Here is a 13,892-nt window from a genome sequence, read left to right as displayed (position 1 = left end):
GCCCCCACTGCTCCACTTGGGAGGCTGTTCAACAACTTCACTCCTCTGATGGTTAGAAGCTTTCACCTAATTTCAAACCTAAATTTGTTGATAGCCAATTATATCCATTTGTTCTTGAGTCCACATTGGCTCAACTTAACAAACTCCTCTCCCTCCCTGGTATTTATCCCTCTGATGTATTTACAGAGAGACAGAAATATCTCCCCTCAGCCTTCATTTGGTTAGGCTAAACAAGCCGAGCTCTATGAGGGGGAATACAGGCGCAGTTGCCCTGAATTGTGACACACTGAATCTTACCTGGTCATTCATTTCAAATACATGGTACCAAAATTCATCTGTTCTCATAGTGCTGTCATATTCAGAAAATGCATCACAGATTTGATAATCCCTAACTTTCAAAATCAGAGGATCCATTTGTTGCGCCCTGATCACATCAGGAGATTCATCAATCACCACCTCTGTATCACGACAAGGTGCTGATACACAACTGCTTGGATTAACAAAAGCAGGCTCTCACGTACAAGATCTTGTAAAGGCATTGCCTTTTCTCACATAAGCCAGTGCTTTGCAAAAAAATTCAATGACAATTGTCTTGTATTGATCATGCTTTCCATTCTTGCGTAGTCACACGTCTCAAAATGCACCAACACTTCAGATGCCGGTGATGGCACAGGAGAATCCTTGTAATTGATTTTCATAACATTCTCACTTGCAGCTATCACAAAAGGTTTCATAAATCTCAGAAGAATATCTTTGTATAGAGTCATCATTACTAGGTACAAAAGGTGACTCACCGGTGCACTGCATGAAAAAGGATTCATTAAAGGATTCTTGGAGCTCATTGGTATTGTTATTTCCCATGTTCCAGCAGCACCTCTTTTCTCTTTTTCATCAAAGGTACAGACAAAGAAGGAGTATAGCCCAGGTACCATCAATTGATCTCTCAGCAAGCGCATTTTCACATACAACACACTTTTCTTCACACTCGTATTGCAAAATGCAATCTATCCATTCATGAGGCCGCTCTTTTGATACTTCTTTGAAAGTGGTAGTAAATGTTGATCAAATCCTCAACATTCATCTGTCATGAGTTCAATACGTGCTCTGCCATACAGTGCAGGTGGTAGGAGAGGCAACCCATTACCTACAATCTCTGGTTCATTGTTTGCTTGGCTTTAATTTGAGACAATATACTGTTGTGTTTACTGTGAATGTTTGCAGCATTTTCCATGGAATATGTAGCACATTTATTCCAGTCAAAATCATGTTTTGACAGCACAACGTTGGTTGCATCAAACAATTCCTGAGATGTATTTGATGCACAAGAAACCATATCTAAAACCTCAGTAACTAAGGCCAGTTTCTGGGAGCTCATACACAGCCAAGATTGGAAAATACTTCTCAGACTTGTTCAAACTAGCATCCAGTGCCAAAATATTGTTTATGGTCTTCAATCACACTTCAAACATTTTCATGGGCTTTGGGTGAGATAGTCCCTGGTAAAATAGGGGCCATTTTTCTGGAAACACATGCATAGTGCTGAGCAATTTTGGAGCCTGGGAACATTTTCTTGAAGAAAGATCTCACATGATCACTGCTAGCAGGAGGAATGGTATGCTCCAAAAGTAATCCTATAAATAACACTTCAGCTTTGGTTACACAGTCACTCATTTTTGACCCAGCAGATGGAGAAAAAACTACCAAAGATTTTGACTGCATTGCAGCCTTGGCATGGCTCGCTTGTTTCTCCTTAGCAATGTGTCTTGAAATATCATTGTATCCGCCATGACTAACAGAAAAATCAGTTCTGCCATACTCAAAAAGCAAATGTTAGCCCTTTGCCTTGTTGGTTTTTTTTTTCTTTGGTAGAAAATGATGCTTGTGCTGAGCCCCCTACCCCTCAACAGTCTTAAACTGACAAAGTCTTTTCACTTTTTTTCTTTGGTAAAGCCTCAATGTCTTCATAAGCCCCTGCTGCTGCTGAGTCTTGACCCAAGCCAGATTAAGGCAGAGTCAATGTAGGTACGTGCCTAGGGCCCAATTTGTGGGAGGCCACCAAATATTAGCTCATGATCCCTGACTGGTCTAGTTCAGGTACTGGTGCAGCAGGCAGTCCCTGGCAGCAGCAAGGAGTAGCAGCACCAGCTGCCTCACTACCCACTGAGTGGTAGCTCTGGTGCCCTGCATCACGACGGTGCCAGGGCCAACACTGAGCGAGTGGCATTGAGACCTGGTGCATGGCGGTCAGAGCAGTAAAACATACGACAGTCACAAATACATGTAATGGGTTCCTTTTCACTTTCGTTAGAGGGTCTCTTAAAAACAGATTCCTCCACTGCGGAATTAATTTGGACTCATGCCTCTAGGCCTAGATGTTTCCTGAAGAAAGCTTCAGAACTCTGTTGTGAGAAGCATCAGAAATTTGGGAGAATCTCTCAAATGTCCTACCCCACTGGTAGAAGAGGGTGCACAAATTTCTTCAGCGGAAGTAGATCTTGAAATCATGAAAGACTTGAAGAACTAAAGTAGGGGCATTGGTATTTGGGAACCTTCCTTTGCTGTGAAAAAGCACTGTATGCAGATAGATCTGGCCACAGCAATTTTACAGCCATGTGATATTTTGGGCACTTTTTCCCATTTAATAATGGATCTTGTTCTACATCATGGCAGCCATTTTGCTTCTCCATTAGCACCAGCTGGGAGGAGGGAGGGTTGTATGATCATTATTACTTGTATTACTTTAGCACCTAGAAACCCTAGTCATGGACTAGAATCCCATTGCACTAGGCCCTGGACAAACATAGAACAAAAGATGGTCCCTGCCCCAAAGATCTAATAATCTAAGTATAAAACAAGAGATGACTATTGACAGACGGGGGCATACAAGGAAACAATATTGGTCAGCATGAGAGGTAGTGGATTCAGCACATCAGAAACCTAACCATTATTTTGTAGGCACATGGTAAATAAGAGTTTTAAGGAAGGCTTTGAAGGAGGATAGTGAGGCAGCTCTGTTGATAGTTTCAGGGAGCTTCTCCTAAGCATGAAAGACAGCATGGGAGAAAGCATGAAGGCACTTATTTGAAAATTTAACAAGTGGACAATAAGATGCTGGCATTGCTGGTTCATCGGTCGAGTGGACGAGAGATGATGTAGGTTGGGTGGGAATAGGCTATGAAGGGCCATGAAAGTGAAGACAAGTAGCTTATAGTTAATGGGATTGTTAAAGGCTAGATCACTCTGCTGTATTGCTGAGGAAAACAGGTGAAAGGTGGAATACACTGACGGTGGGTTGGGCTGTGCATATGCACAGTGGAAAGAAGAACACAAATTCAGCACATCCTGCCCTAAAAGGAAGATGGACAAGTCTGATGACTAAAAATCCAATTCATGTGAAGTTCCCAGTAGAAATTTGCGAGACGAAATTCTCACATTCTGAACTTTCTGTTCTGGAAAACCTGGACCTTAAGTCGAATATTTGCTAATTTTTCAGAGGAATTGGTAAAATAGGAACATCTTTGTGCCCTGCTTTCTTCTGCAATATGTATGGCACAACTGTCTGACTAAAGATTTTTCTGAAGTGCAGGAGCCCTGCCGGGGAGTCTCCTGAGGAATACGAAAATCAGAGAGACTTCAGGTCCAGCTGTGTACAGTTTTCACAGTAAAGCCCGTATTTTACAGCACCATCTATTCCAGCATAAAGGCGAATATCTATATACAAAAACTTTATATTAGCTAAGTGCTGAGATATAGGTGTAACAATATACCATGGGTAGATCTTATAGAGGCACATGACAAACAACACACTGAGTAGCTGTGCTCTTATATGTATATAAAATCTGACTACACACCTGTGTACTTTACTCATATTTACTGACAAATGAGACTATGAAACAAAGTGTATGAAAACAATCATGGAATTGATTCTTCTCTAGAGAAGTGTCTACCACTATTGCCAACTCAAATGTTGGGCTTTTGGAATGTCCAAGGGTTAATTCTGCAGTCCCACCAAGAAGTCCATCCAGAACTGAGTCATAATGAAACCAGATTCAGAATAAATAGAGTTTTAGGCCCATTTTGAATGTTCATGTTGCCGGAGTTTGACTGTCAGATTCTAATTTCTTCTGTGTGTGGGTGGAGCCATCATCATGATTCATGGGAGGAGGGTGGAGAGAATTATTAAGATTGCAATCGATCTGATTATGTATTTTGTGCTATCTCTCAGAGGGTGCCCTGTATTGCTTAGTCTCCTGTAAGTACACTTCAGAAACAAGTCCTGGGAGAATCAAATCAGAATCATTTCTCTGAGTACATCATCCTCATTCAAGAGAAATGGGGTTGGTTTGTGCTCCTTTGACATTAATAGGAGTGATCTGGATTTCTCCCTTTTTGCTACTGGTGTTGTTCATTTGGGCCATTTGTTATGATCTCTTCAAATCAGAGCTGCCTCCTGGAATTGACCAGCCGCTAAAGCTTCGGTTTTATCACTCGCTTTTAGTTATAGCTGCTGTTCTGGTAAGTTGACTTGGCTTCAAAGAGGGGATTCAACTTTTATCTTTGACTAATGGGATGGGAGTTAGAAGATCTGTAAAAAAAATTTTCTTAGTCTAGAAAAATCTGGAATATGAATTATACCAGATTAAATTATCATAATTCTTAAAGGTAAAGACTAGAGGCTGATTTTAGAATTTCTTTTGATTTTTTTTCAGTGCCTCTCTCAAACTCTAGACACTTCATAATTTTTAAAACACTGCTTCACACAAAATGTTTAAAAAAAACTATGTTATACATATTGAAGGTGTCCATAGATAGATACCCACATAATAGCAAACCCGACAGAATTCCAATACATCCTCTTCCATATCCCATTTCCTTGTCAAATATGTCAGAGAAAAAATGAAGTCATTTCAAAGTGGGAAACCAAAGTTTTTGGTTCTGATAATTTTTAAACATTTTCTTCAACTATTTTCGATTTGAGAAATGCCTCAGAACTGACCCTTTCCCACAAACACTTTTTGGTTTTGGTCAGTTGACTTTTTGACAGGAAAATCTCACTGAAAAAATCCCATCCAGCTCTAGTTAAATGCACACACCTACATTTATACGTTCACTGAGACAGATTCACAGACATTGACAATTCAGAGACATTTTACTGCAGTGAAACCTATCTGAAGCAACAACCCCAGAAAGTAATAGATGTACTCTTTAGCTACAGATCAGACTAATACAGCTTGTACTATGTATATACTATACCCATGTTTTTTATATTGTATGTATTATGTATGCACACACACAGATGGAATACAAAAAGATGTGCTACAAGTTATATTACTCTGAGTTTGGGACGGTTGCTTAATCACAAATGGCAAAGAGAAGAATGGAGTTATGCAGATAATGACAGATGAGTATAAATAAAACTTTTATACCATACCAAACCTGCCACACCTACATGTGTTCTTTATATATTACACAGCATCCATAAAAAAATCCTAGGATAATTTTAGGGAATTTAAGACATTGTATTGGGATTATTGATTGTAATCTTCCACTTGTAAAGCTATGTGCCTTAGTTACTATGATTGTGCATGGATCTGAGGAAGAGAAAAATTAAAATTAAAACTAAACCATAAAACATCTTCAAAAATAACCAAAAATAATTTTTCTAGACCAAAAAAGTCAGTCTTGAAATGTGAGCCTTCCAGGGCGAGGAGTGACCAATGCGTCCCCTTGCTTCTAACAAATGACATAAAGCTCTTTTGACATTGAACTTTATAGCTCATAGACATTATATCTTAAAAGTTATTCATTTTTATGTAAAGAAAAAGCTGTCCTGGACCCAGGGTTAAATGTTTGCCACTCTGGGCATTGAGCAACATAAAGCTTTTTTTGTTTGGTTGGTTTGGGGGCTTTGTTTTTAAAGGAAAATTTCACTCTTGGGAGGAAAAGGAGGAAATATTTGACAGGTTGCTTTAAAAGCACGGCAGGTATTTGAACATACTGAAGATTTTGGAATGTGATATTAAGTCCTGGTCAGATGGATTAGTGGATAGGTGATATGGTCATATCCATGTAATAAATCTGACAGGTACACGGTAAATTTATCTATCACATGCTTGTGCAATTTATGACATGGAGATCACCTCCGCATGTCCAGTCGGCCTATTACATATTTTGAAGGACAAGTTAAAGCTGCCCTGAGATTTATACTTAAAGCAGGACTAAACTCCTCACGTTTCACACTTTAATGACTGCACATAGTCTCCAAATCTGGCATAATGACACCTCATTTTCTTTGCAATTTTCTTTGCAATTTTTAACACAGTATTTTCTTTCTTTTGTAGAGGAAGCATTTGATTTTACATTTTTATCCTCTTTTCCTTGGGTTCCTGAATCTAAACAGCCAGCTGCCAAACTTCCCACAGACCACAGAGATATATTCTCAGACATCAGCTAGGTTTGAAATGTATTAGGATAATTTTATTGAGCTATCTCATGAAAAGCCAACAGAACTGCTCAAATACATTCCCCTACTTCCTCTTTCCAGTGTTACAGGGGTTAGCTGTCTCTGTGGTGCCATTTACAATTTTCTGGTCTTTGATAACTTGGGATGCAACTATTCCTCTCTTCCTAGCCTTTCAGATCCTGTTGTAGCTTCTGTTTGCAGCAAAAGGTGATGGAAGGAGCTGGGAAGGTTGATGGCCATGTTGTCAGAAAGGTCAAAGACTTGCAGCTCTGCTGCAGAACCAGTTGCTCGTTCTGAGGATGCTGGTCAGAGAGCAATCTTGGGCTGATAGAACTGAGGGAATCTGTTCGTCTAGGACACAGCAGCTGGGACTGGCTGCTGAGGATCATAGCTGTACTTCAGGGCTGAGGAGAAGAACTCCTGTCTGTTTTCCTGACTACCTCACAGAGCCCACTGGTTCCCAAATATTCTTTAGAGCCCCGTTTCTTGCCTCCAAACAGTAGCCTGGCTTCCTAATTCTATGCCATCTTCTCCTCCCTTATATCCACATGTCTACACAGTGAAGGCCATGAGGGGGCAGGGGTCCCCAGGCTAGCTTGAATCTAGCTAAGGTGAGTAGCAGCAGTGAAGGCAGCACAGTACAGACTTCAGAGTGAACTAGCGAGCTGAGTATGTACCTACGGTATGTGCCAGGTTTGTACTATCTAAGTTGAAGTTTATACTGCACTGTCCTCATTGCTATAGTGACTCGTGCTAGCTGGATTCAAGCTAGCTTGAATAAGTTAGCCCATGCATAGCTTTTGCTGTGGAAACATATCCTTAGATGCCTCCTTGCCTAGCCCGTTTCCAAATCAGAAATTATTTTTCCTTGTCTCCCTATATTTTTAAGATCAGCTGTTTTTTTTATTATTTGGCTCCCTAAAAATGAATGATCACAACCACGAACAACAACAAAAGACGACCCTTTTCTGTTTGGAATAGGGCTGTGTAGGGAACTCCACACTGCACCATGCCCCCGTTGCTTTTTGTCTGTGGACAGAGATGATTTAGGTCTCCAGTAGTGCCAACTTGGCCACTTTCAGCACCGCTCAATTTACTTAAAAACAGTTTGACCATTTCTTGGTTTGTGACCATACTCTGCACTAAATTCAACCCATTGCCGCAAGCTACAGTCTACGCATTTTGTGTAATTTGAAAGATTTGGGCTTCTTTGCAGTAATCAATTTTGGATCTTTTTCGTTTTAATAGGGAAGGATTTTGGAGAAGCTGGGTATCTGCAGTGACATAAGCTTACTCCGGTTTCTGCTGGATGGAATACCACCAAAATGGAGAGATTCAAAACTCCTCATCAGAGACCTGAAGTTTGCTGAGGTGCCAGTGAGGGTTTACCAGGCAAAAGCACCATCTGTTGGCCAAAGGAGGGGTGTCCTTTACTTTCATGGAGGCGCTGGCACCCTGGGAAGCATTAGTAAGAAATATCAAGTTTCAATTGATGATTGATAGTTAAAAAAAAATACACCACACATTTTTGGAATCTCAGAAGAGGTTTGTGTCTGGCTTGAAGCCAGATCTAAAATAAGTTTTTAAATTTTTTTGGTCCATCCAACAAACAAACAAAAGCAAAAACAACGAGGAGTTCTTGTGGCACCTTAGAGACTAACAAATTTATCTGGGCATAAGCTTTTGTGGGCTAAAACCCACTTCATCAGATGCATGGAAAAATATAGTAGGCAGGTAGAAATACACAGCACATGAAAAGATGGGAGTTGCCTTACCAAGTTGGGGGTCAGTGCTAACAAACCAATTAAATTAAGGCAGAAGTAGCCTATTCACTTCTTGTCAACTGTTGTGAATAAAGAACAGGAGTACTTGTGGCATCTTAAAGACTAACAAATGTATTTGAGTATAAGCTTTTGTGGGCTACAGCCCACTTCATCAGATGCATACAATGAAACATATAGTAAGAAGATTTTATATATATATATATATTACACACACACACACACACAACATGAAAAGGTGGAAGTAGCCATACCAACTGTCAGAGGCTAATTAATTAAGATGAGCCACCTTAAAGCATGAATTAACATTTTGGTCCATTTGTTATAGACCAAGAGAAATACATTTCCATAGTTCTGTACTTATTTCCTTTTATATTTACACATCTTCTAGGCACCTATTGACTGTAGAATACACCTCTAGAATCTGTAAATGGGAGCAAGAGTCACCAGACCACTAAAGATACTTTGGTGATTAATTTGGCCCTGTGGGAATACATGCAAGAGTAAGGTGATAGGGATTTGGCCCTTCTTGAGGTATATTGAATATTGTATATTGAATTCAGTCCTGATTCATTGACTGATGGAAAGGTTTTATTGTGTGGAGAAATGTACTCACAGGACTCAGGATTGCAGTGGTTTCGACAGCATGTGTGCGCCACACCTTATCAAAGGGTGTACATAATAAATGTCTAATGTATTCCAAGGGCGATGAACTATTATGACATCAAAATTTCCCAACTGTGAGAAGAGTAAGACAATGGAACAGACTGCCATCAGAGGTTGTGACAGCTTTTTCACTGGAGGTTTTCAAAAGGAGGCTAGATAGCCACCTTTCTTGAATGGGTTAGACACAACAAATCCTGCATCTTGGCAGGGGGTTAGACAAGATGATCGTTGTGGTCCCTTCTAACCCTATGATTCTGTGATCAACAAAGTTACACTGGGCAAGAATTTGGCACAAAAGAGTACGCAGCAGGATTTGGTACTTAGATTTTACATAATTCTTCACGAGTTTCAGTCTTATTTCTAAAGAATATGGAATATATGAGAACTCAAATAGCTTCTTCTTCCTTGCCACTTCCTTATTTGGGGTTGGCGACTTTTATAGCCTTCTTTCAGAACTCATGATTGTACATGAGGCTGTCGCACAGATTGGTCTCTCAGGTCTGCTGATATTTGGTTCATGTACCGAGTTTTCAGTTTTCCCTTTGGTTGCCTTCCATTCACACGTATTAGAATTCAAATATGTCACTCTTGAAAATTTTTGTTTTCAGATGCCTTTGAAAGAGTGTGTCGTTACATTGCCAGAAAAACTGATTCAGTGGTTGTGTCTGTTGGGTAAGTGAGCTCAACCCAGTGTTTTTTTATAGATTTTTTTCCAATGTGACAGTTTACAATTGGAATGCTTCTGCGATACATGCGGAGATCTGAAAATGTGACAGTCCTTACTATTTTAGCTTGTGCCCTATATTTCTGGTTTGAGGGTTTTGTTCATTTTAGGCATGTATTTTTAGGCAAATTGTGCTAGCGTAATTCAAATTAAATTATTTAAAATGTTGGACATTTTTATTGAACTAATTAAAATGCATAGGTTTTATAATTGTGCAAATTTAGAATGGTTTTTTTAAGAGAAGATGCCACTCCAATTAAACATAAAATATGGAAACAAAATTTTTGTAATGGCTTCTTTAAAAATCATCATTTCTTTGATATTTAGTTATCGGTTGGCTCCTGAATATCTGTATCCAAGCCAGTACTGGGACTGTCTCAATGCCACCATACACTTTATGAGGAATGTGGAAGATTATCAGGTGGATCCTGCCCGCATCATCCTTTGTGGGGACAGTTGTGGAGCTAATTTCGCTACTGCTATTTGCCAAATACTGGTGAGCAGGACAGACCTCCCAAAAATACGTGCTCAGGTTTTGATCTATCCAGGCCTCCAGGGGCTGGACTTTTATTTGCCTTCATATCAGCAGAACCGCGCAGTCCCCATCTTGTTCCGGGATCGCGTTGTCTACCTTTGTTTACGTTATCTCAGTAAGGACACATCAGTAGTGGAAGATGTCCTGAAGGGTTCCCACGTTCCTGAGGATATGAAACTGAAGTATAAGAAATGGATAAGTGCAGACAATATACCTGAGGAATTTAAGATCAGAGGCTATAAACCACAGAAACCGCCTTCATATACATATAAGCATGACGTTCATGAAGTGGTTAAACAAATGTTAGAGGTAATGTTTTCCCCACTTTTAGCTGAAGATACTATTGTTAGTCAGCTTCCTGAGTCTTATATTTTGACCTGTGAATTTGATGTGCTTAGGGATGATGGACTGTTGTACAAGAAACGATTAGAGGACAATGGTGTTCGAGTCACCTGGTACCATAATGAAGATGGTTTCCATGGAGTATTAACCTTATTTGGTTACGGAATTTTTTCATTTCCATCTGCAAAAAAGATACTGGATAATACTGTGAACTTTATTAAAAAATTGTGAAAAATATTCTTTTTTAAACGCTGCAGGTTCTGTACTTCCAACAGCAAGCGCAAAATACTTTATGCAAATAAATTAAGCACTTTTTGTTTAGGTTTGCATTTTTTAAATTATGGAGTATTTTACACTTTCCAGTTTCCACCTGCATAATTGTGACCCTCAGATAGAAATTATAACAGCACACAGTAAAGCCAGTATCACCCCTGAAAATAAAAACATGCCTAAGACAAGGGGGGAAAACAGAAATATTCATTCCGCCCGAGCTTACCTCCAACAATTCATAGATCTTTGTACAACAGGTCAGGGTCCTGAGAGAAGCAACGGGGACAACTTTCCAGCCCCTCCAGAAAGTGAAGGGACCTGCAAGGAAAGGGGAAAAGAGAGGCATTGTTGTCTCTTGCTCCTCATCAACATGAAGGATTTTTGGGGAAACACAAGGATGGAAGAGTCTCTTGATGTATAATGCAACACCACTTCCCTTTTTACCCTGCCTGTCTTTCCTGAACAAGCTATACCCCTCTAAACCAATATTCTAGTCATGAAACTTATCCCACCAAGTCTCTGTGATGCCAATAAAGTCATAATTTAGCTTATGTACTAATACTTCAAGTTCTTTCTGTTTATTCAACATACTTTTGCAATTGTGTATAGACATCTAAGATGTAGAGCAGAATCCCCCACAGATGTCCCTCTTGTTGCTCCTATGACCCTAGTGTAATTCCTGTTCCCTCCCTCCCCCCACATAAGCTTCTGTTAAGGTTGCCTGTTTTATACTGCAGGCTTTTGCCTCCTTAGAACCTGGTTTAAAACCCTCCTTGCTAGGTTGGCAAGTTAGTATGTGAAGATGCTCTTCCCCCTTCTTGGTCAAGTGGACTCCATCTCTTCCCAGAACACCTTCTTCCTGGAATAGCATCCTATGGTTGAGGAAGTCAAAGTCTGCCCATCCACACTGTCAGTGCAGCTGTGTGTTCATCTCCAGGATGCATGTGTCCCTGCCTGGGCCCTTTCCCTCAACCAGGAGGATGGACAAGAACAAAACCCACATCTGTCACCCTTTCACCCTAGCTCCCAGAGCCCTGCAGTCACTTCTGATCTGACCCATGTATGCGGAGTGACTCATGACTGCTTAACACACAGCTGGACAGTGCACAGATCCTATGTAATGAGGGCAGTATAAGAATCTGTACAGAACAGATTAGATCTTAGTTTTTGGGAAGAGCTTCAGAGAGTATCCCTGCCTTTTATTTCCCACTCTCCCAATTCTGTCCCAGAACTAAAAAAACATCTGAGAGAATAGCTTTTTCCATGTGGTTTTGTTTCTAAAGCAACACAACAGATGGGCCAAAGCCTCCTCAGAGCATCATTGTAATGAGAGGGGATAACTAGGAGTTCACTTGCCCCTCCCAGATGGATTTCACAGGATCCTTTTCTACATTCTGTTCCTGTCTAGTTTCATCTTTTGCCCTTCCCTTTCTCACACTTTGCCATCCTTACCTTCCCCCGTTATTCTGTCTCATTCATCCTCAAGATGGAGGGTGACTACACTGGGCCAGTCAGTCGAGTCTTCGTTACTCTTGAATTCAGTGGAGATACTCTACATTGATGGATATTAGATAATAACCACTTGACTTCAATTTCTTCCTGGCTTTCACCTTTGCCCAACATCGCTCTCCACTGCCCTATTCCAGCTACTGACCAAAACTGCCCTTTTACCAACCTCAGGTCAAATGGACCCATTTCAAATTGACCCTCCCATCGATCCCAATTGAAAATGTTCCTCCCAACAGCCTTGTGTCAAGCCTTGTGACACCCAGCTGCCTCATTCAGGCAACCTTCCAGAACCTTTTGATGGCAACTTTCCACACCTGCTGTTAAAAGGACACCATCACACAGATCAGTGTCTCTTTCTTTGCACTATCTGAGCAGATACAAAGAGATAAAGAACATCCCTTTATAGGCAGCCCGCTGAGTATTTTTGCAACCTTCTTGGCTACTAATGAACTAAGCAATTGCTTACCATAATACTTAGCCTCAGAATATTGGGATATACAGGAAACTAGGGTTTGGTTTTTTTTAAGTCATAGGTGTCTTTCTACCCCCCATTGATCATAATGCTTCGGTGTGCCAATGATGCTTGAATGGTATAACATTCCTTGCAGGGACATTGCCTGCCCATGCAAGTCACAGCAGTCTAGAGGCTATTCTAACTTGTGTCAATGGTTGAACCGGCTCCTGGCCAGCAATAAGGGGCATAAATATGGCGAAAAGCTATTTTCGGTCTTCCCAGGTCCTACACTGAATAGAGCTTAGTTGAAAGGTCAAGAATCAGGCTCACTGTTCTCAGACCTAGCTCCATTGTCATCTCTCCCCTCCCCCCATCTCTGCTCTGATTTTCCGTATCCCTGTTCCCATTGTTCTTTTGCAAACCTGACACCTTCCTGCTTCTCCCATAACAGACTTTTCCCCTTCCATCATGCTGTCCCATCCTCTTGCTGCTGGAATAATGCCCTTTTCCTCACCTATGAATCACCCTCTTTTCTCTTTCTTTCAAACCCATGTCTTTCAGAAATCCCTCTTCTAAACATTAATATTCCCCACTGTCTCCCTCAAAGGAGATGTTGGCCATTGTCTTTTGTTGTCTGTTTTGATTTGATCAGATTCTAAAATATTCAGGTCAATGGCATGTCTATAATTATATCCATAGTTTTAATCTCAAAGCAGTTCAGCCAAGGTGGGTAATCATAATTATTATTTTTGCAGATGAAGGCAGAAATGAACTCCATGGTATTTTATAGACTGTGTGTCCCAAAATACTTCAGAGTTTCCATAAACGGTGCAGTTACAGAGCTAAATAATATCAGAGCCCGGGGGAAACAAAGAAATGTTGCTAAGAAGGAAACTATATTGTTTCAGCTGAGTTTCCAAATGAGATGGAGAGTTATTGAGGCAAAGAAATGCAGGAAGGCTGGTCAAGATGTCAGGAGCTGCAGAAATGATGGCTCCTGTGCCTACAGTGGTACAGGTAGAGGTACAGGAAGGAGAACATTAGGAAAAAATAGGGAGTGTAAAAGAGGCAGAGAGCATGACCAAAGCCACAAGACAGGCCATAGCAAGACCATAGAGAGCTTTGGGAATTAAAAGAAAAAAATTAAA

At 40.5% G+C, this 13,892-nt stretch overlaps 1 protein-coding gene across 1 annotated transcript; it reads left to right on the top strand.

Annotated features, from left to right (window-relative positions):
• Positions 1 to 4,332: 4,332 nt before the first annotated feature.
• Positions 4,333 to 10,742, top strand: LOC115637027 (arylacetamide deacetylase-like 4). The gene is made up of 4 exons (XM_030537840.1): positions 4,333 to 4,515; positions 7,712 to 7,931; positions 9,519 to 9,582; positions 9,962 to 10,742. Exons 1-4 carry the CDS (start codon positions 4,333 to 4,335, stop codon positions 10,740 to 10,742), a joined length of 1,248 nt encoding a protein of 415 aa, XP_030393700.1.
• The last annotated feature ends 3,150 nt before the right edge of the window (positions 10,743 to 13,892 follow it).

Source organism: Gopherus evgoodei, chromosome 18 (genome assembly GCF_007399415.2).
Source record: "Gopherus evgoodei ecotype Sinaloan lineage chromosome 18, rGopEvg1_v1.p, whole genome shotgun sequence".
NCBI lineage: Eukaryota > Metazoa > Chordata > Testudines > Testudinidae > Gopherus > Gopherus evgoodei.
This window is presented reverse-complemented; position numbering and strand designations above follow the sequence as displayed.

What these genes read in the sequence shown, in the direction of transcription:
- LOC115637027 (XM_030537840.1), top strand. Translation starts at nt 4,333, where the DNA reads ATGGGGTTGGTTTGTGCTCCTTTGACATTAATAGGAGTGATCTGGATT. An exon ending in TAGTTATAGCTGCTGTTCTG is followed by an intron (nt 4,516 to 7,711) that starts GTAAGTTGACTT and finishes TCGTTTTAATAG; the next exon opens with GGAAGGATTTTGGAGAAGCT. An exon ending in TCAGTGGTTGTGTCTGTTGG is followed by an intron (nt 9,583 to 9,961) that starts GTAAGTGAGCTC and finishes TTTGATATTTAG; the next exon opens with TTATCGGTTGGCTCCTGAAT.